At 42.8% G+C, this 23904-nt stretch overlaps 1 protein-coding gene across 3 annotated transcripts in view; it reads left to right on the forward strand.

Annotated features, from left to right (window-relative positions):
* LOC138447946 (uncharacterized) overlaps positions 1-23904 on the forward strand; it is a 132058-nt gene that overhangs the window by 63602 nt on the left and 44552 nt on the right. For 2 of the 3 annotated variants that reach the window (XM_069604473.1, XM_069604475.1), the window contains exon 3: positions 20323-20510. In XM_069604473.1, coding sequence (XP_069460574.1) covers positions 20323-20510 — 188 coding nt within the window. The remainder of the gene's footprint in view (positions 1-20322; positions 20511-23904) is intronic. The other variant, XM_069604477.1, reaches the window with a different exon arrangement.

Here is a 23904-nt window from a genome sequence, read left to right on the forward strand (position 1 = left end):
TGGTATATTAGAGAACTGGAACTTTTGTATGTTTTTACTAAACCACCCATAAAGCACATTCCTTGGTGTCTGTGCCTTTTGTGTGTATACCTTGCCTTCATATTACTACACATAAAAGCCTTAAGCAATGTAAGGACACTACATAATTCACTCTTTTCTGCAACTCCAATTCTGTAAATACCTGGTGTTACCCGATTCTGTGAATACCATAAAAAGAGGTGCTCTTCTTCCCCAGTAATCCAGGTGGTTGGAACGCCATCAATCTTGTGCATGTCTCCAACAGGACCCAGGTTACATGGTAAACCTCATTGCATCTACACGATTGTGTTTCGACATTATTGAATTTTCTCCCTTCAGCATCCAACACAGGTTTTGACAATCCCCAATATATTAATGTATCAGCCTATTCGCTGCCAATTCCACTGTAGAGGATATGTTCAATCTTTAATATCTTAATTCTGTAGGGAATAATATTAAAATTCTCACAATGTCACACTATCTACACAAGAAACCATTCCCCCACAAGACCTCAAACACTACCCAAAATTTTTCTAAATGAATTAACGGTTTGTAAATAGAGATACTTGTAACAGCATCCGTCATAGTTATCTATAATTCGTTCACAATACCTTTATTGCAAACTGCAGTGCAACTACCGCTACCATTTTTCAGTTTTTTCATGGATGAGCCTTCTGGTTTATATCTGACATACTGGGCCTCATTACGTGTCCGGCGGTAGCCGTGCCAGAAAAACCGGGAGGCTGCCGCCGGACCGGTAATACATTCCACCTCCATGATTGCCGTAATCACCGGGGCATTACGACCCCGGTGACCCGGTAATTCTGGAGGCGTAAATCCCCATTCCCATGGGCACCATGGAAACACTGATTCCGTCTATGACGGAGCCAGTGTTTCCATGTCCGCCTGCAGGTGGGTGGTGTTACTTCCGCCAGGTCAGACCTGGTGGGAGTGACACCTCCCGCCTGCAGGTCTCGGGATCAGCCGGTCCGGAAACAACGGTGGCGGCGGATTTACCGCCACCGTTGTTTCTGGACCGGCTGACTCATAATGAGGCCCACTGTCTAGCTCACTAATTGAAACCTACTCTGATCACATCCCAATATACCAAAAATATCTTCAAACAAAATGTCACTAACAATATTCAACACAATTCCATTTTTGTCTACAGGTGTAATATCTACTTACTTTCACCATCGAAGTATGAATCACATCCTGTTAAATATTCCTCATTGTACACTATGAATCAGTCAGCTAAAGATCCAATCCTGTATCAATCAAATAGCGAATCTCATTGTCCTCTCGCATAATAAGTACATTAATCCTCTATGTATACTGGACAGCATATTAACCATGCACACAAACAACATGCACAGACAATAGTGGAGGAATGATTTTGTGAACCATATCTTCACAAACACACACACCAAAAGGACACATACCCCACACACATACCTCCTGCATCCCCCCACGCACATAATGACCCCAGACCTCGCACTGCCCACATACACACAGAAGTGTGATGGTGCAAAATCAACAAAACACTCAAGAATTGGTTCTAGTTTGGCCCATTTTATTTCACACTTGGAAGGTTTGACTCATGGCCTAATGAGTTGGAGTTTATTCAAAAGGGACTGCTGGGGAAAATATTGTCAGGATTGAGGAATAGCACAGTAGAAGAAAAACGGTTTTACAGTACCAAATGTATGAGTCTAAAATAGGATCTAACAGCCAAGTCCTGGAGTACAGCATCCGGCTCTTCCTTGTAGCACTTTCCAGATTTCTTGCTGAGTTAAATATTGTTACCTTCTCACTGTGGCTCACCTTTCTAGGCTTATTGTAGTCATTACATTATGTGCCTACCAGCAGGAATGTTTTATTCCCCCTTACCTTGTGGAATACCCAATACTGAAATGTCTCAACCTGCTGGGGACTGCTTGTCCGACTGAAGTTGTTCTACCACAGGAGCCCAGGGTTACTCTCCTGGAGTTGAGCTCACAACAGTCTCAGTCTTCTTCGTCTCTGGTTCATTAGCTTCTGCCAGTTATGGATTATAGACCCCTCCCTTGAGATGGTAAGCAACAAATCTAGTAGTCTCTGGCCTTGGCAGGATCTCTGCAGCACGATCTCCTTGCTGTCTGTACTGGCTCAGTAAATGAGATGTAGCTCTCAGTAAGTTGCATTTCCTCTCAGCCTGCTTCACTTTCCCGCCTCCTACACCCTCTCTTTAGCACACCATCCTAACTCCCATAGGGTCTGTCATTCTCTGTCCCTTTCTATACTCCTTTTCATACCCAAAGTGCCTAAAAAGATGAGGGATTGGACACACAAGCTCTGGAATTTGAGGCACCTATATTTCAGTGAACAGTGTGGCATTCTTCATGAAAATTAATCCAAAACATGTATGTACATTTCATACCCGCATTTACAAATTCATAATGAAGATGATGATACATCCTTCAAAATTGCCTTAAGGAAAGAATAAGGTTATGTGTAATGTGTTACAGAACCAACATGATTATAAGACTTTAATAGATAGTATATTCGTTCCAATCCATCATCAAAAAATAGATAAAGCTTTGAATTATTAGTTTTGATACAGCTCCTATCTGTGAAATTGAATTCACATTCATTGAATTTTCAAATGTATTTTACAATATCAAATTTCCTGTGAAATTTAATACTTTGTGTTTTTTCAGGTGCAATTCACCCTTTTTCAAGAGACAGCATTCCAAAATCATTCTAATAAAACAATTATAGAATAAAATGTGTAATTTGTATAATGTTAAAATAACCTTGTATACGTGTATAGCCATATGAGTAGAACATATTCCAGTAACCTCAACAATTCTAATATGCCTTTCAGCCGATATATCACAATACGTCAGCAAGTAATGGTATATATGAACAAGTACTCCAAGTTGGAATCTACAAAAGTCATCAAAACATAAAATCTGTATACATTCCACATCTTAATCCATCATCACTCATAATCTACATAATATATGTACCAAATAACCTGTACATAATGCCCCAGAGTCACAGAACATTTCTGGAGATTCTGTCTTGATGCTTTCCAATGATTTCTACCAAACCCCATATATCTGTGAAAACACAACGCTGAGTCACTCAAACTCTCCTTCGGTACTTAACAATAGAAATAGAGGTTCCAGGACTCCACAATCTCTTTTGCCTCAACTGAGAAGTAATTCTAGTCGACCCAAGACAAAGAAAGTTCCACAGTCCAACCGTCTCCAAGTTTCACTTGCTCTAAATATGTATCCTGGAAGTACGTCACAGGTCATGTATCTACACTATTGAATTATATGTTGGAATGCATCAGACGTCCTTCCAAAGAGAATTGTGTCATATTTTTTACCATGCACACTTTTGATAACTTCAGACTTAATCTCATTAGGTATGAACATTCATATGTTTTACCGCAATTAAATATGGTATCTCCTAGAATTAACTACTAATTGAACTCTGGATCCTGGGAATATCATAAGCCATTTTAGATAATAGTGTGATAAGAAAACCTCTGAACACTGAATCTCATTATTGTCATAGTCCAATAAGCTCTTACGCACAAGAGATGACATTTTGTATATATTCAGCATTGTAATTCAACATCCTGTATACAATACCATATCAAATAATGTATCATACAAATATATGTAAGTCACTACTATGAATAAATGTAGAAGAATTATACAGTCTGCCAAATAGCCTCATAAAAACAGGTAAAGTCCCATTCTTATTTGTGCCTTTAGGTATCAGTGAAGATAATCGATCTATCCAAAACATTTCACATTGAGAGAAGGTCTTTGGATATTTTTCCCTCTTCTTAGTACTTTTACTTGTTCCAAAATTGCATTAGCCTCATATTATGGTGGAATAAATGAAAATGAATCGCCACTGGCGATTTCTCCTTATTTGTCTGGGCATTAGATTTGTGCTCAGATCGCCTCAGTTTCGCCTTCCTTGTGGTGAGACCCACATAATAAATCCCACAGGGGCATTTAATGGCATAGATCACTTTGCTTGATTCACAAGTCATTGCCTAGCATAAGTAAATGATTTTGCCTGTATAAGGATGTTGAATTTTCTCACCTTTAATCAAATGATGGCAATATTGATAATTTAAACATAGAAAAGTACCTCTACGTATCTCTGTCTTCTCTTACCAACACATTTTAATATAAATGCTTCTAATAAGAAAACATTGGAAGTTCAGAAAAGCCTTTCATTTAAGTTATGAAGTCGGAGAATGTTCCAATGTTTTTTGATGATCCATTTCATTTTAAATCACTTCTACTAATATGCTATAAAGCATATTAGTAGAAGGTCTAGATGGTTTTGGATTGTAAAAGGGACATTCTCGACTTCCTTATAGCATTGTTTTGAGCTTTAATCAAAATATCTCCTTTGTCCTCTCTGTCTCTGAATGTATTCAGAAAAAGTTAATTCTGTGATTGTAAATCTTAATTTATGGAAACTATTATTTTGACCCGAACTAACTGACTGTATGGTTTGTTTAGGATGGAAACTCATGGCATGCATTATGTTATTTCTATCTGTAGGTTTGACATGTAAGTGTGGTCCAGGGGGATTACTGAAAGACTTTACATTAACATCAAGAAAGTTAATCACATGCTTACTACAAAGGTTAATTTAAGGCGTTCATGAACTAGATTTAAATCCTCAAAAGCTGATTTAGGGAATCCACTGATCCATGCCAAATTATAAAGATGCCATCTGTGTATCTTTTATACAATTTAAGGTGAGGTTTACATAGTGTTACCTAAAATACGGAACGTTTCAAAACAATACATAAAAATGTTGGCATAGTTTGGAGCTAGTTTCGTTGTCATAGATGTTCCAGAAAGTTTAATGTAGGGTTGGTCCTTTAAACAAAAACATGTTTTTTAAGATGAACTTCAATAAAGTAATCACAAACACTTTATTAGCTCCTATATTTAGCAATTCCAGTTAAACCATTCAACTGTGTCTAAGCCAGCTTTGTGATGAATAGATGTATTTAAATTGGTGACATCTAAGATCACCGGAATATCTGTGGAAGAGTCGATTTCAATCTTGCCTTATTCTCTCAGTAAGTGCCCTGTATCTTTCAAATATGTATCTGTATTCTGAATAAAAGGATAGATAATAACATCAGTGTAAGGAGCCATAGGTTCACGGCAAGTCTCAGTATCAGCAATAAATGGTTGCCCATCAGGTTCTGTGGCATGTTTATTGATCTTGGCCAAAATATAAAAAACTGGCATAAGAGTATGTGAATTATACAGAAATGTTTGTCTTGGTTTCTGATAACCAAGCCAATTCTACGGCCTCATCTAGTGCAGTTTTTATTAATTCAGAACCCTCTCTTGTGGGATCATTTTCATCTGGAAGATGTGTGATTGTCTTTTAATTGTCTCAAAAACCCTTGATCATATTTCTCTGTGTCCATTATAACTAGTGGCTCATCCCTTCCTAAATTCTGAGACCAATCTAAAATTATTTGTTGTTGATTTCCTGTAAGAAGGTAGCCAGGTTGATTGTAGACAGAACATTCTACAGCCAAACTGTCTCACAGTTTGGCTTGCTTTTAATATGGTTCCAGGAAGTACATCATAGGTTATTTTGATTCAGAATAAAACAATTTAGAATGGTAGTAGTATCTACATGCCGCCATGTTGAAAGTATCTAAGCAATTGAGCTGTATGTTATATTACTTCAGATTTCCATGCAGAAAGGTCTGTCACGTATTTCAACTTGCACAAAAAAGACATTTTCCAAGAAAAGCATGTTTCTTTAACTTAGATCTACCCATTTCTTGAAACCACATTTCAGCTTTTGTGAAGGACAACCCTAACAAATACCCAGTGAACTTTGTACCCCTTTATCACAAGGTATACTTTTAAAGATGCTATTTGCTTGTCCAACAACTCATTTTAAAGCCGAAGCTTCGATTGTGCTGACATCAGTGATTGGCAACCTGAGTGGCCAGTTCATGTGTGCCAACTTTTGATTTTTACTATGGGGGCAGAAATTCCCACACCCTTGCGGTGAATTTGAGCAAGCAACCCGTCCAAACCATCCTCTAGCTGAAAGTGTACATTTCACAGCACCTATTTTTTTTATGTAAGGAGTTGTAGAAAGCCATACGATTTACAGCCAGGTTTAGGCATATATCATTTCAACAAGAAAATCACACAACCTACTAAGCTACCCTGGTAGCGTTCTACTTTAGGATATGCCACACTTCGTTCAAATAATTCAAGATAAGATATGAATGCCTGATTGTGGTCACCATTACTGCATTGCTAGTAGTAGTAGCAATAGTTTGACATTTATATAACGCCTTTATCCCGTTAGCATGGCCTCAATGAGCTCGTGGTGGGGACGCCCTCAGGGGACAGAAGTCCAAGGTATGGGAAATTGTCAGATAGATTACAATGTGTGCGTGTGTGCATGCATTTGGCCAACATATAGGGAGTTAGGAGGGCTAGCCGAGCTCCAGTTAGCTACCCTTCAAGGTCAGGCATGTGGATGCATGTTGAGGTGGTCAGGCGAATGCGCAAGTGCAAGAGACTCCTTCTGTGTCCAGCTAGACCATATTATGTCGTAGGCCGCCTTTGCATTCTGATGGCAGAGATGTTGTGCTTTGTGTTTTAGTCTGGTATATGAAGACGAAACATTGTGTGTCCAGGTAGACCCCAATTTCTGTCGTGGGTCATCACTGTATTCTGATGCACGCAAGTGGGTATCTGTGTCTGTGGCAGAAGGCCACCAAAGTGGCCCATGAATACATACCTTGATGCTCAGGTGGAGCTTTGTTTTTGAAGTAGCTGTGTGATCATATCTTCTGTATAATAAACAGCCACACATTGAAAAGGGTGAACATCTCTATGGGTCAAAATCAGATTCCTGCCCCATCACTAAAGAACTAATGGGGCAGTTTCCCTCGCCCTCATACACAGTGACTTTGAGTGATAGGTCATCTGTTAAACTGACTTTCTTTAACTGCATATTATTTTAAGCCAGTTCTTATCACATTGAGTTGTGGTACTTATAAACCTGGCTTTACAGTCTGAAACTAAAAGTGCAGTCACTGTACAGGAATACTGAATGAAGTGTATTTATAGGAAGGACTTCAACATCTGAGCACTTGAAGGGCACAACTCAAGAGCTGCTTGCTTTCTGAATATTATACATGGTGTAACGAAGCAGAGGGTCAATCCTGTTCCTCTATAGCCATTCTGCCATCCTGGAAGGGGTTGGAAAAAAGGTGTCTCTGTGACATGTAGCAATTTGGCCACACTAGTCAACACCCCTCGACTGACACACAACTATGCTATTTAAAAAAGAATATGCACTAAAAAGTGAGCTTAAACTTTAAAGTGCATGCTGGGGGTAGAATGGCAGGGCTAAGAAAAGATAATATTAATTGCTGGATTATTGGAAGGCCATGTGCCCCACAATCTCTAATCGAGAACATTTGGTTTCGGGATGCACACATGCATGGGCATTAGCAGTGAAAGATTTGCTCCTGTAGAATTGGTACAGACATTGGAAGCTACACCTAAACCTACACCATTTCCTTCTCGCCGTCTCCCTCCCTCCCCTCCCTTCACCCACCAGTATTGTAATTTCAATATTTGGCAAAGTTTTACCTCCATGTACCTAACCCATCTACACCCAAGACTTAACATCCTAAACCTTTTATACTTGAATGATGCCTTCCCAGGTGGGCTTAAGATTCTGAGACAGGTTGTAGCTTCTATGGGTACTGGGGCTGTAAGTGCAGTGTTTCCTGTGAGTTCTTCAAGCCCAAAGTTTGAAAGATGACCCTTCACTTAGGAGGCGGTATAGGGATTGCATAGAAAGGGGTTAGTGTGGGCAGATTCTTTCAAACCAAGGATGTATGGATGCATGGTTTATGACTAATTGAGCATTGGACTCTGACATCTGTGTGCACCCTGAAATCGCACATTTGAATTCTGAGTCCACTTGGCCCTTTGTCCTTCGAAGTTGATAAACTGAGTACCTTGAAGATCCTTCTCTTTCTTATCGATCAACCTGTGGAACTCAATACCCAGTCGACTTTGCACAGAGGAGGACCACCTAGTCTTCAGAAAATCTCTCTAAACCTTACTTTTCACTAGAATGCAAGAGACAAACTGTCATGGCACCGACTAAAGACCATTCGAGGGAGAATGTTCAATTTGTAGGGTGGGACTCGCAGACTAACCAGAATGACTCAAAAGAACCAGCATGGTCCTACAACTCCCAAGGGATGGACCACTCAGATTATAACAACATAATAGCCATACAAAATCTGCACCAAAGACTAATCAGAGCACATCCCCCACCCCCCTCAAACTAGTATTAAAGGAAACTGACCCATTTGGGTCAGCCTCACTGACATGTGCAATACGTTTCTGCAGAACACTTAAATCAAGAACATCTTGGAGATTGGAACCCATTCCGTTCTATCGCCCCAACTTTATCTCCTCCTCAGACATAAAACACGGACACCACACCACAATCATCATAAAATGGAATCTAGAAGAGTAATAACACCCCATCAAAATGGATATCAGCACAATTCACTTAAAGAGTTATCTATTAAATATTGACTTTAACAGCCTTCTCTTTTTAAGCACAACTGGAATTATACAGAACATTACTGAACTTTTCAGGATGTGTTATAGGGTTAACCTGTTCACTGTAAAACAAAAAAGCTTGGTGCTTTTAGAAAATGCATTTATTTATATGTGGAAAGCGCAAGAGGTGAGATGGCTTGAGCAACAAGCCTATCTTCTAAAGCTTCTGCTTGCAAAATTGTTTTTCAAAACAAATGATCTCCCAGCATTGCTATGATAAGTACCTAGCAATGTTCTTGCATTACTATGGAAACATAGCAGTAAAGAGTGCAATAATTTAACATAAATGCAAGAGAATTATTTTGAAAACATTGATTTAATTGCAAACTACAGAGTATGCAAAACATAGGCTGCAAACATATCTGATGTTTATGTAAACAAAATAGACAGGCTAGTATAGATAAAACACTAACCAATGTTGAATGCTTAATTAGGACACACTTACTGCCGAAAATGTTATGGATGAAGTACTGATGTCCTATTTGGCAAAGGCCATCTGGTTCAGACATGCCAGATAATGCGCAAGCAACCGATAACAAGACTGGCTTCATTTTAAATGTAAACAAAAAAGATTGTCAGTGCTACTGTTTCTACTGAATACATGAATGGTATCATGTGTTAGAATTAGGATTGGGAAACAGGAGTGGGATTTATCCTTTTTAAGCCAGCTGTTTCAGAAAGTGCAGGGGGTTCCTGACATTTCACCAAAGGCTACGACACTGTGGACCAGAAAGCAGGGCCTGAAGGACACTGCTGATCCGCAGGATCTTGACCAGCCTGAGGAAGGAAGCAATCAGAAAACTTAATGATTAGTCCAAGGTTGTAATTCTAGTCTTATGGCTTCAAAAGCGTCACTTTGCCAAGCTTTCGGAATTCTTATTTGTAATGCTTCCTTTAATAATTAGAAGGCAGAGCTAAATTACGAAGCTGAACTGCTGTGAAAATAAGAAGCAAATTGCTTTCAGTTGCCTTCACCGGCAGAAAGTAAACTGCTCATGGCTAAAAATGTGCACTTTGCCAATTCTTTCACAATTCTAATGTTTTACTGTTTCACTATGTTGGGGGCTGAACTAAGCAATCTTTACCTACTTTTTCCAACATACACTTTTGGTGCTCAAAGTATGGACTTGTATTCAGCCATTCTATGTGTGGCTATCGTGTATATATGTTATGGGGGATGTGCAAGTGCAAAGAATATCACCGACCCTACTCTTTATTAGATAGGGGTGGATGCATTGGGCCTTCCAGGGCAAGCAGTGCCCTTCTCTTGCTATACACTGTGGTGTTGTCATATGTGGAATGCTCACCAAATGTGCATGTAGAGTATTGCAAAGCCCTCAAATGCATTCACTTACTCTAGGGTGAGATATCTGCATCTATAGGCATTGCTGGTTCCATCTGCAATGCATTGTTCCATTTATTAATTATGGTCTGACCTCAGCAGCGAACCGTTGAAACATGTAATGTTGACCACATGTTATGCAGATGTAATGTTTAGTCTACGGGACTGCAGTGTGCATGTAATGTAAATGTATATTGTTATAGAGCCCTCACCTGCTGCAATCAGTTGCTCTAGGGTTAGTCACGTTTATACAATTTGCTCACTTCACTTTTTAGTGCAGCGTCCCCAGATTAATTGGAGGAGTACTACAACAAAAATCCAGGGGGGCTCTAAATGTCCATCAGCTCCATTGATATTGTCCTCATTGAAAGAATACTTTATAAAGCCACACAAAAGGAAATTAGAACAAGATCCGGAGCTGTCGGATGCTGAAATCTTGCAGGCTATCCAAGACCCCTCCCCGCTGAGTAAAGCTCGGAAAATGGACCTGAACTCCCAGAGGCCCAATGCAAGACTGAAATGGCATGCTCACATTGGAACTAATACAGACCTGACTACAGAGACAGAGAGCCCAGCGACCCTACGTGATAGTATGCCGAAAGTAATAGCAAATCCTTAGGCTGCACGGGGCTCAAGAGATAAAGTCAGCGAAGAACCCAAAGACCCCCAGTCCTTAAACCAGTGAATGAGCCAGTGATCGGCCAAAACTCAGACACAGCAGCGCGAGACAGGACCAAATCTATCCGTAGACAAGCACAAGCTGAAGACCCTTACGCATGGACCCGACCGCACATTCAAAGTAACAACAGTAGAATCTGGGGAGAAGTCCCTGTGATAACACAAGACCCAGTGACACCAGCGGAGAAAAGATCGGACAGACTATCACAGCACCAAACCGAAAAAGCTCCAAACACCCAGCATAAAAACAGACGGCAAAGTGACATCTCAGGTCTCTCAGAAAAAGAGACCCCTTCAACAAAAAAAAAACAGACTTGCTATCAATTATGTCTGCATTTACGATAGCAATAAACCCATCTGGAAAACTCTACAAACAAAACAAATCTATTAACGAGGCATTGAAAGGCTACATTGAAGGCTACCTAACGGCAGTAGATCGCAATTCAAACAATATACAAGTGAATTTGGAAGAAAAAATCGTAAATCTAGGGGAAGATCTCATGAATAGAGGCAAATTGACCCAAGCCGTCAAAGTCTCGCACTCCATTGCCACACAGACCGCAGAGGTTGAAAAGCAAAAGGACTTGGCACCAATCTTCTCAAAAATTCTATCAAAGCCCTCAGCTCCTCCAACATCTTTGAACCCAGTACTTGTGCCCACATGGAATCCTAAGCAGCAGAAGAAGTGCTCTCCACTCAGCACCCCATGCAATATTCAAGCATGCCCACCTGAAAAACCATCCAGAGGTGTACAGGCGCGTCTTACCAGCCCCTCGGTTGACATACCAACGAAGTCAAAGGAAAAAAAAAACATACCTCAAACGGAAAATATCCAGCCTCGGCCTGTTCCGTCACTCGTTCTAAAAGGGAGCGATGACTTGGCCCCCCCCCTCGGATCTGCTGAACTTGTCGCTGATTCCGGATCCTTTAGAAGTGTTTTTCCACCAACTACAAGACCAGTGGCTGAACTCTCAAAAACGCTCAACGCTCCCCCCGAGCAAGTGGCGCAGCCCTCACAGACAGAGAAAAATCAAAAGGCTGAAGCCTCTCTTCGCCGTGACCAAAGGCCTCACTCAAATACGGCAAGTGCTATCACTGAGGCAATAAAAACCCTAAAGCAAACATAGCAGGCTTCTAACCACAGAGTGGAGCTGGATAGTGACTCAAGACACAAGCGGAAGGTTCAGTTGGGTAGATTCTGAATATCATCGTACAAGGAGGCCCACAGACTCAAAAAGGCTGAATCCAAGAAAGAGGCAAAGCTTGCAGGAACGTCACTCTTCAAGCTTGAACAAATTTCTTCAAGAGACAGCTATACGGTCCTGAACAGACGGACGGTGTTAAAAATAATGGAGAAAATCGATAAGCTCCACCACCTATCGACGGACGACGTTGCTCTTGTAGAACCTTACCATAGGGAGCACAGAGCCAAGGCATACCTGCATATAAGAACAAAGGTGCTAAGAGAACTGCCCCAAGAAGTGTCGAAAGACCTGCACCGTCTAGGGTTTAAACTACAACAACTACAGACCCGCGCCTCTGCTACAGTAGAGTCTGGAAGAGAAAAGAGGGGTACATCGAGAATACGCAAGGATCACTCAAGATCAGAGGTTGCCCCAAAAGATTGCAGATGGGAAGAATCCCGGAGGAGAAGAGATAGAGAGTGGAGGGACCAGCCAGCCGATCGTTCCCAAAATTGGATCTACAGAAATCACTCAACTGCGACTACTCCAAAAAGACCGGTGGAACGACCCCAGGATGGCCAATGTAGGAGAGCTGAGGTGACACCCCCCAAGACAGAAATAAATGAAGCAGGGGCAAATAAACTATGAAAGTGGATCGCTGATACCTTCGGTTGCAAGCAGAAGAGCTAGCAGCGAGCGCATGATGCCGTCAACTAAAACAGGCAGACGGAGAACCCGTTGGTTCACTGCAGCAAGAGCGCTCTGCAGATGGCATCATGGAATACAAGGGGCCACCACCATCTTACCAGACTGAGTGACGTAAACCTAGGCTCATTTGATCTGATCTGTTTCCAAGAAAAATGGTTACTGGAAAAACCAGCATTGGATGGTTTCATAATCGAAGTTTCGCCAGCAACCAGGCCCATGTTGGGCAGACCATCAGCGGGATTACTGACCGCTATACGCATGGGCTCAGGGATTTCCCCAAAGGAAATAATTAAAGAAGAGTACGGCATGCTGGCTATCCTAACCACATGGCATCACCAAGATCTGGGCCAAGACTCCTGGGCTAGTTCTGATCTAGCCATAATCAACTTGTATTGGAATCCAGTTAGAACATCCACCAAAGACTTCTGTAACTTAGTAGCCAATGCCATTGACGAAATCAGAATCGACCGTGATGTGCCCAATATCATCGTCTGTGGAGACCTAAATGCAAAATGTGGGGTAGCTGTAACAGATGACGGTGCCCCTCCCAAACTGGCGATGATTGATGAAAGAGGTTGTGCTTGGTCAAACCTAATGAACCCGAGAAAGCTATACAATGTGGCAACACTGCAGGATTGGCCATCCAAATTCCAACTTGGTAAAGGGCGAAATCGTCTTCTAATTTGGATTACATTTTCATCACAGAAGGCCTGATTCCGTTCTTCCTCTCCTTCAAAGTCCAAAAAACCAACGAAAGAGACCACAACCTCTTAAACATGTCATGGGGCATAGCATCTCGAGAACGACTCCACTATTTTCCCGACATTGAGTCCAACAAACAGCAAAACCGACTACGGTTAACGTCCGAAAACATAAGAACTTTCAAGGACAAATTATGCAGGAAACAAGGACTCTTAATTAGAGGCATGGCAGAGACAAGACCTGAATACGTCTCCATACTGGCCCCCCACAAAGTGAGTTTTGCCGGAAACAAACAGAGCCAACAAAAACACATCCACACATATAATATCACGGTGGTCGTAAAGTGGAAAGAATTAAGAAATCTAAAAAGACTGGCACTGAAAATTAATACCAAAGAATCTTGGGATGCCTACCACATCGGAGCAGCAGTCTACAAAATGTGGCTAAAGCAACAATGCCAGACTTTATATCAGAATGATGCCGAAGCCATGCAAAACGCCTGGGCCTCAAGGAATACGATAGACTTTTGGTCACTCCTGAAGAGTGTAAATGGCCAGAATGCACAACCGCTTTCCAACTCGGTCGCCGAACAAAAGTGGATTTCGTATTTCACTGAACTCTATCGCTAGCCTTCTACTGCTGTGCCGCAGCTGCTACCTATGAATGGCGAACCCTGGATCGACTTATCAAACGTGGCAAACATCCTCAGAGTAATTACCAACTTAAAATCATCAAGAGCCCCGGGCCCCGACGGTCTGACAAATATAGACCTGAAAAAACATCTGAGTGCTTGGGCCGGAGCGATTGGTGAGCTATTCAATTACTGTGTCAAACAGAAACAAATCCCCAAGACTTGGACGGAAGCAGTTCTGCTACCGATTTTCAAAAAGGGGACAAGAGACAGTGCAGCCAATTACAGACCAATTGTCTTATTCAACATCATGGGGAAGATTTTTGCGTCTCTTCTGTTGCGGCACTTCAAAGATTGGGACAGGAAATCTCCAGCCGCAGACATGTTCCAAACTGGCTTTCAAAAAGGCGCCGGAACATCGATCAACCTCCTAATCCTCAACATCCTTAAAGCCAATGTGAAGGGAGGGTCGCCCAAAGTCCATATGGCTATGGTGGACCTGTCTCAGGCTTTCGACACGGAGGACCACATCAAACTATGGACTAAGCTAACAACTTGGAAGTGCCCTGGCCCGATGTTAGAACCGATAATAGCTCTCCATACAACAACGTCCCTCCGAGTTCGCCTAAACAAACAAGGAATCCTCTCTGACCAGATTTACACGTAACGACGAATCAAACAAGGCTGTCCCTTGGCCCCAGCTCTGTTCATAGCCTTCATCAGTGACTTTCAGGAGTCAGAAAAAATGGTTTGTTCCTTCCCGCCGAAAGTGTCAAGACTGTGGTACGCCAATGACTTGATCCTTATGGATCAGACGGCAATAGGTCTGCAAAGACAACTGACCAATTTAACCACAAACATGGAAAGGAACAACCTGCAAATCAACAAAAAAAAAACCAACATTTTGTTATTCACCAAATCGGCCAAGGAAACCCAGAACATCCCGTCCTGGTTTCTCTAAAAGACTAAAATTGAAGTAGTAAAGGACTTCAAATACTTGGGCGTCCTGTTCGCCAACTCTCTGAACGACAATTCCCTCCAGGGCTCACTATGGGGAAAAATAAGAAACTTGACGGCCCAAACCAGTGCAGTGGATAAAAAATTTCGGTAAATTTTCATGGATACCAGCACTTCAGTTCTACAAGGCTAAAGTAGTGCCAGCGATAACCTATGGTATGGCGGCTAACCTAAATCTGCCATCAGAGATCTGGGCAAAGTTGGAGGGCTTTCTGTGGAAATCAGTGCTTGCCCAAATCCGCCCCTATGCCAGCAATTCGGCGCAACCTAGGCCTTCCATCATGCGTGCATGATTGAATCTGCTCCACACAAGGGAAATCGTGGCTATTCGAGCACGTTCGACTATATCAAATTGTCGGCTGTGTGGAACTACAGACCAGGTGGAAACCATTCGACATGTTCTTATGTCATGTCCAGCACTAACAGCTGAAAGACAATTGTACCTGGCACCACTTACTTCTGATGTCTCCGTACTAGATGAAGAAACTGGTTGGTTTCGACTGATGGCAGGCGATTCTGCTAGATGGTCCCGGATGGCAGCTACATTTTTATTAGTGGCACTAAAAAGAGCCAACTCGTCAGATACCATCTTGCCCCCTGTGAGCCTAGGACTCACAGCATGCACTTAGTCATGCTGAACCCGCACAACCAAAAGTGGTGCCTCGAGTACTCCGCAAGTACTAATAATGAAAGCGTCGAATTTCTTTTGTAAAAAACAATATGGTTAAAAAAAATAATAAAACATTACAGCACTTGTCATTTCTGCCAAAGAATTGCCATTTGCAGGCAATTGTAAATACATCATATAATGTCCTTCTCCTGTAGCGCAATGTACTATGTATCATGTATGTACAGACAGGGTTCGGCAGAACTCCCAGACTACCTAAAGAGGCCATGACAATGGCAATTTGTGTCACAGATGGGCTCAAGAGAACACATGTCTTCCTCTTGCTCCCACTTTCTCCCTTTTTCTTCCCCTCACTTTCTCTTTCTCTATCTTCTAAATCCCAGGTTGGTCTCTAGAGATACTACTATCTAAAGTTCTGTGTGCCGGGTTTTGATGGCCTACGGGTGAACGGCCTTTCCAGCTGTCACCCTCTGGGAACAATCTTGGCCGTCCCTAAACCAGGTCCACCAACGCAATTCAGTATAAGAATAGATGCTTTACAGACACTCCGGCACCAATTGGTCCTTCCCTTTTGCGCGCTTGTACTCTTCACCATCTTCTGCCCACTCTCCTTCATCTCTCGTTTTCTAGCACTCTTCCTGTATCTCCCGCCAATGTTATCTCTCTCACTTTACTCCCCCTGATTCTCAACCACTACTCTCCCCTCTCCGCTCCACCGACACTCACCCTCCACACTACTACTCTCCCCTCTCCACTCCACCAACACTCACCCTCCACACTACTACTCTCCCCTGTCCTCACTCCAACTACCCCTCTCTCCAGACTACTGCTCCTCTCTCAAAACTACCACTACTCTCTGCTCTCCACACTACTACTATACTCCCCCACCCACACCATCTCCTACAGCCATTCTCCTTTCACTCTCCCAGTCACATTCTCATTCACTCCCTACTCTACTAATCTTACTCCTGGCATGCACACTCACATCCAGGTATCACTTTCTCCCACCAACCACTACCTCACCTTGCACACACCTCCAGCAATCCTCCTCCAGGCTCCTCTGCACCATCCTTCCTCTGCTTGGTCTGTTGGTCCTCCATTTCATTCCTTCAGCTCACCTGAAAACTCCACACCTTCCTGTTTCCAGTTCCCCTTTGTATCCTCCCTTTTTCCCCTCAAATTGCTCTCTCCCTCACCTGGATCCCTGGGCCAACTACTAGCTTTCTGTTCGCAGGGGAGGTGTTACAGGTAGGCAGACCCATAATGCAGAGTTTAAGCCACTCATTTCTCGTGCGCAGATCCGTCTGCATTTGGAGATGGTGGCCCGCGACAAATGCAGTCAATATCGCTGTTCATGTTATGGCTTTCTGAAGCGTTTGGTATTCTGGTTTGATATGGGGCCCGCTCTGCGGCCCTGCTGCAGTTAAAAAACTGTCCCTGAGCTGGGATTGCTGGTTGCTGTGTGGGCCGCTCTGCATGTTTGTTGACATTAAAGTTACTGTCACACTGGTCCATGTCGTTTAGAGTGTTTGGTTTGCCATTCCGCTGTGCGGTTTGGTCTGCAGTGTGTCACTGCTTCACTGTCTCTTTCTCAGGAAGGTAGGTCACCCGTTTATCCATCACTAGGCATGCTGGATGGTGAAGCCCTACGGGACAAGAAAGAGACTGACGAACATTGTGCAGTACAGGCATGGGGCAAGAAAAGGTGGTACTCATTTCATGCAAGCAGTCACAAGTCACAGGGACTGGAGCCCTCCCAACTTCCACAACGCCCCTCTGGGGCAGGACTGGCTGCCGCCCCAGATTGAGATGAGCCCCCATCCCCTCTTGACAGGATCACGGTCCTGACCCTGTCGCACAAGGCACTGCACAAATATCACATTCCATATTTGGGTGGAATTCTCAGCATCTTAGTCCGAGCATATTTTTATAGGTGGACTTGGATTCTGTGCCGTTGTCTTTGGCTTTTGTGCAGAATTTTATTTCATGCCTCATGATCCTGTTGTGAGCTGGTATGCACATTCGTTAGCCTCATAAGTGTGTATGATTTGCACAATGCTCGTACTGGACATGTATGAAGAGATCAACTATATTTTTTCCTAAACTGTGAATATCTTTAATTTGGCAGATCTGATTTTTTAATATATGTGGTGTGCACAAGTTCCAGGTAAGGAATCGGTGTCTATCAAATATTTGGAAACCTTTCTGAGATGTGTCCAGAAAGTCAGTTTTCTGTGGGTCTATGAAACACCCAAAGCAAATCATTACCTTCAACATTTATTTTCTTTAAAAAAAAAATGGATGGTGTGCAACATGTTTGGTATGAGCGTCCGGATCTGGTCGGATCAGTTTCTGTCCAAACGTAGTGAACTTTCATGAACAAGAACAAAAGTACACAACAAAATGAAGTGCTTCACTATACTCACTTTAACTATGCATGTATGTGAGCTACCTAATGTTTAAAGGCAGACGTATGAAGTAGTTGTATGGTGTGATTTATGGTGACATTTGTGTGTAATGGATATATAGGAAATTGTTAATTTGCTCAGACTGGTACCAACGTTTGTAGAGTTGGCCTATTTTAACTCTTTTGTAAAGATGATTTGTGGAGAGAGAGAGAGAGAGAGAGAGAGAGAGATAATTGTTTTAATGTTGTCTACTTTGCTGTGGCTCCCTATTTTTAGGTACTTGAATTACAAGTTAATAAAACTGCCTTTTGCTCATATGACTGACTTTATAAAGGTGGAGCGGGGTTGCAGTATGGGGGGATGTGTCCAGGGTGCTATGCATTCTAGTGTTTCACCCTGGGTGCATATTCTCTAGAAAGTGCACTGGAGGTTACCACTAACTGTACATTAGTAATCAACTGATGTCTAGGGGCTTTTCTCTCTCCTACAGATTTGCTCCTTTGATGATTAGCCATGAAAACCTGCAGAAGCTTTCCTGTTACAGGATGCAAAGGGGATACCACCACACACGTCATAGCATAAGTCCCACACCTCATTTTGAAAAAGAATTGGGAGTCTGGATGACAAATAGGTCCGAAGAATACCTGGTCGATTGGATTTCAGTACAAGTAGCACAGGTGGATTTTCAATGGGGATTATTCAAAACCTTGACATTTTGGACAGCTAGGTTTTGCCATCTTAACTGGTTTGGTTGGTTGTTCGAGGGTATGTTAGTTCGAGGGCTGGGTTGGGTCAAACAAATAGTATCCAGTTAGGCACAAGAAGGCTATAACATTTTTTCTTTGTGGTAAGCCATGTTGTAAATTGTGGTAAGCCACGTTGTAAATTGTGGTTAGGTCCACATTCATAATGCAGGGCATCCAGACCTTCCTTTTTGCTTCCGCTTTCTCTCTTCCTCTTCCCTGCTCATGCACCTGACTGCTCCGCGCACAGGTCACCTAGTCACCCTCTGGACGCGTGCCCAGTCTCCTGTTTATCCAGTTACCCTCGCACTGCCTCCGGGCTCCCCAGCAAGGGCCTTTATCTGCAACCCTACAGTCCCTTCTCTCTGCACTTATGAGCCACCCACTGGCTGCACTTGTGAGTTAACAGCACTTCCATCTTCCCCTCCCCCCCCTGGCACTTCTCCCCTTCGCTCTTCCCCGCACTTGCACAATTTGAATGACACAAAGCCTAGTACGATTGTTATTTCCTCCTTCTTTTGTCCCCACCGTTGTCTTGTCGCGCCTAGAAACACTTGTGTACAGGCGCATTATACATGCCACATCATATCATATCATTGCAGGAAATCAGTTCGTGGAACGTATAGGGCTTTTGATTTTCTATGATTTTTGAGACAGGCTGGGGTAAACTCAAGTTTGACACCGAACAGCAGTGGTTGTGGGTTGTGCCTGTATTACACAGTTTCTCTCGGAGGTAGTGTGGCAGGAATGTTCATTTCGCCCTACCTGCTACCCAACATCCCCGAACAGCAAACATTAATGCAGCAAGTAGAAAGGGTGCAGTAGAGCTATGTGTAGCCCACCAAGCACCACAAATCCTTATTCGATTGGTGGGGTTCCAGCGGCGACTTTCACCCACCCATATTTCATTATAGGAAGTTTAGCCATCACTAAAACATTTTTTTTAGGTGTTGAGGAGATCAACCTACAGTGAGTGGGTGTACAGGGTAATCCGGTGGGTGTATGAAATAGCAGAGATATCACATTGATGGGGCATGGGATGAGCGTGATGACACATTCACACAAGGAACAGTTGAGCTGCACTGGACAACTGGGGAGCTGCCCAGTAAACATCAAGTCAATGGAGGGTGGAAATGAGATCTGAACCTTTTGATGATAGATGGAAATCCTCTGTAAGAAAATCTGGAATGTTAACTAATGGACCTGTAGACTTTTTAGGCTGCATGACAAGTGTGGATTCATATAATATGCTATAAGTGTTGCCATTGGGAGTTATCCAATTATCGTTGCCAATTGAGGGAGTTTTCTTCGCGACTTCCTAATGAATCTGAGAGGTGCACACTAGGATATAGTTAGTAAAGGGATGGAGGTGAAGACTAAATGGTCAAATTCCCAAGTCGTCCGCCATTGGCCAATGGAAGAGCCATGTTGTTATGCACTTTGTTGACCATTTTGCACTTGCCTCCAGTAAAGTGCTGATCCCTTTGATGTTACCTTAGTTGACGTAGCAAGGGGTTGGGGACAATGAGTCTGGAAGCAGAACAAGCTTGCGAAGGCTTTGCACTCACATTGCATCTCTGTGTATCATTAGATGTCACCAACCACAGCAGCATACTGGAGGCAGCGAAGAAGGTGGAGAGCAAGCTGGACGGATCTGGGTTGAACTTGGTGATAAATAATGCGGCCATGATGCATCGTACCATGCTACATGACTCCACCCGTGAAGACCTGATGGAATCATACGACAACAATGTGATTGGGCCCCTGCTGGTGAGCCAGGTAATTTCATGGCATCATCAGTCTGTCTTAAAAAGCCAGTTTCAGCCTCACCGGACAAGTCATATTTTCATGGAGTAAAAGGGAACTAATTCTGAGCAAGATTAGAGCGGGAAGTGCAACAAGTATGCCCCTTATAGCCACAATGTGGAATTCTCTGCATTATTCAACAAATTAATCAGTTAGTAATTAATTGCAAAAACTATGGTCACTGATTACTAATTATGATCCTGCTAATGCTCTTGAATATCTCGGTTTTTTCCACAAAATGCCATTAAAATTGAAAGGTTAAGCTGTATTGATGAGTAGCCAGAAGGCCTGGGTCCTTGTGTCTTGTAGATTGGACCAGCAAGTTCCCCCTCACATAGCTACAATTTTCCTGGTTTGGGCTGAGGCAGACTTTGAGGTCATAAGGCATCAGGTGGGAGTCCTAGCATTGGGAGGGCCCCAAATCCAAGCTCTCATAACTTTGAATGCAAAGTGGTCTTCTATAGTTCAATTCTGCCATTTAGGTGGTGTTGCCGTGTCTGGCTCTGCGAGGGAAGGGGAGTGTTATCAATTAGACAGGCAAGGCAGATGGAAATCCTGTGGTAGGGATGCCTGCAAGCCAGAAGTACCCAAATCTTGAGTGCTGGTGTGGATTGAGGTAGGTATTGGTCTCATGAACCTTGAGTATGTGGTTTACCCAGATGGGAGAACCCACGGTCGATCACTTGCAATGAGTTCTGTAAGGAATTAATAAGCTGCTGGTTTGGAGATGTGATGGCTGGAGCAATGAGCAGCGGTGTTCAGTGTGCTGTCTGTGTGTGATAGTTGATTGTGTGACTAGTGGAAGGTGGAGAGAGATGTAGTTGAGATTTGGTGAGGGGGGGATGGGTAAGCAAGAGGAATCCTTTTGGGATCATGGCTGTTGGTACAGAGCTGTTGGAGTGTTTGTTTATGGTATCTGTTAGTGATAAATATGTCTGTTCCTTTTTGTTTTAGGGTGAGGGGAGAACAAACTAAATGAGTATTATCTCTGGTAATTCATATCTGGTGCCTTGTGTGCTGGCCTGTTTGTGAAAGTAAGAGCAAATTCCATTTAGAGGTTGAAAGGAAATCAATCAGATAGTCTGATCTCCCATAGTCCTTGGCTGACGAGTAGTAGTTGGATTTATGGCCTGTTCTGTAATTCAGTGTAGGCGAGGGTTCTGTCTAATTGAGGCTCTAGAGACACTGGGTTACGGTGGACTGAGGACGTTGTGGCCTTTGTGGCACTACTGGCTAAGGCTTGGCACCTTCACAAGGGCAGCGTTTCTGGGTCGGTGCGTTCTCAAGAGTTTGCAGTGAATACATTTGCATGTGGTGGATTCTGAGGCTGCACTGTGGAAGGATATGTGGGCAGTTTTGAAGTGCATCTTCCACCTGATCGGGAGCCAGTGTGATGTTTGCACGGCTGCAGTGATGTGCTTGTCTCTTTAAAGTCGCAGAAGTCTAGCTGCTGTGTTTGGTTCTCTTTATAGACTGTTGAATATGTAATCTAGGAGGCCGAGGTGGAGGCTATTAGTCTAGTATAGTGTACTTTTTTTCTCTGCATTCGTATGAGGTAGGGAATGATTTGTTGGATCATTCAGAGTTTAAAGAAGTTTCTCCTTGCCATGGCTTTAACGTGTGGTTCGCGTGTGGTCAATGTCCATCAGGAGTCTGAGGTTTCTGACCATGATCATAGGCAAAGATCCCACTTCTTCAGGCCAGGGGAATGGTGTGGGGTTTGGTGGTTTGACGACACAAATCGTACATTTGGTTGGATTAAGTTTATTTGTCATCATCCAGAAGTTTATGGTGCAGTGATTTTGATGCAGGTTTGTTGGGAGCTTCTAGAAGATTTGGATATCATGCAATTATTTATTTTTATTTTATTTATTACATTTGTTACTCGCCCAGACCCTAGGGTATCACGGCGAAAGATACAGGAGAGTTAACTCATTATTATACAATGTTGCAGTTACAATACAAATAATACATTTTTCTTTATACATAGGTTACAAGATATCATGTAGTCATATACCAGATTCCAATTGGTCAGTTAGCCCTTCCCATTTTGTTTCAGCCTTATTTGCAGATGTTGTTGAAGCATGTGAAGCCTGAGTTATGGACAAGTTCCAGGATGGGGGCTTGAAGAGGTTAAAACACCTAGACAACAGACTGTATGCTTGGGGCGCTCCACCTATGAGTTTCGGGGAAATGTCCTGAAGGGGGCCATGTGCGTTTGTCCTGTCAGTGATGAATTAGGTCATGCAGTGCAATTGCAGTTCCATTTAGTCATTTTGATCTTTTTAGGTGGCCCTCGTTGATGATGGTATTGAAAAATGGCTGAGATGTCCAGTAAGATAAGTGCATTGTACAAATTGCCATCCAGGTTGTTTTTTATGGGACCCTGCATAGAGCAGTGTGGATGATGTTCCTCTTGTTGGACTAAATCTCTTTGTGATTCATGGATGAGGTTGTTGCTATTGATATTACTATTCTCGTGAACGATGTATTGGAGATTGGTCAGTAGTTGGATGGGATGTTGGCATTTGCAATGGGTTTCTGAGGCAAAGCTTGATGCAGTATGCTAAGAAAGCACAAATGATGATGCCTTGTTCAATGGAAGTGTTAAGGGCCGTTTGGAAGGTGGGCTCTAGTGTGAGTTTTTTTTAAATTTATTGTGGATGTGGGTGACTTGTCTTCCAGACAGCCTGCTGGATTGCTAGCATTGACTGTGGTTAAGAATTATTGAGCTGAGATGGGACACATGGCTGACTGTGCTGGAGTGGGTGACCTTGGTGCTCTTTCTATTTTTAAGGCTGGTGGTGTTTGTCCTTTCTTATCTAGGTATTCCTCGGGTGGTTGAAAGTGTGCTACAATGGAGTTGCAGATCTCTTGCAATGGTGTCAATCATGTCACTGGCTCAAGTGTTTTAGAACTTGTGGATCATTTTGAAAAAATCCTTCTGGCCCTGTTGCACTGACTCTATTTTTGTACCCATAATGAGCCTTTTTGGCCTAGAACATTCCCATCTAAATTTGGAGCTGTCAGTGGTAGGCTACTTTCTTAATGAGTGGTTTTCCCTACAGAATTTCTTGAATATCCAGATTTCTGTTTTGAGAAGATTACATTTGGAGGTGAACCATTTGTTGACTTGTCTCTTTTGAAAGACGCCTGTCCATCTCAGTTTCATTCAATGGCCTGATTGATGTTGGGAGGGCTTAATTGACTTGGGAGTGGTGGTGCTTGAGTAAAGATGCTGAAAACGGTGGCGCGGTGGTCTCCCTTGGGTAAGAAAACTGGGTAGGATACCGTGGTGAAGACTAATTGCAAAAAATATCATGCAGTGTGTGTCCAGCTTTGTATAAGGGTCCTTTAATTTGCTTGT

The sequence above is a fragment of the Ambystoma mexicanum genome, chromosome 1p (assembly GCF_040938575.1).
Source record: "Ambystoma mexicanum isolate Mex_15411 chromosome 1p, UKY_AmexF1_1, whole genome shotgun sequence".
Taxonomy (NCBI): domain Eukaryota; kingdom Metazoa; phylum Chordata; class Amphibia; order Caudata; family Ambystomatidae; genus Ambystoma; species Ambystoma mexicanum.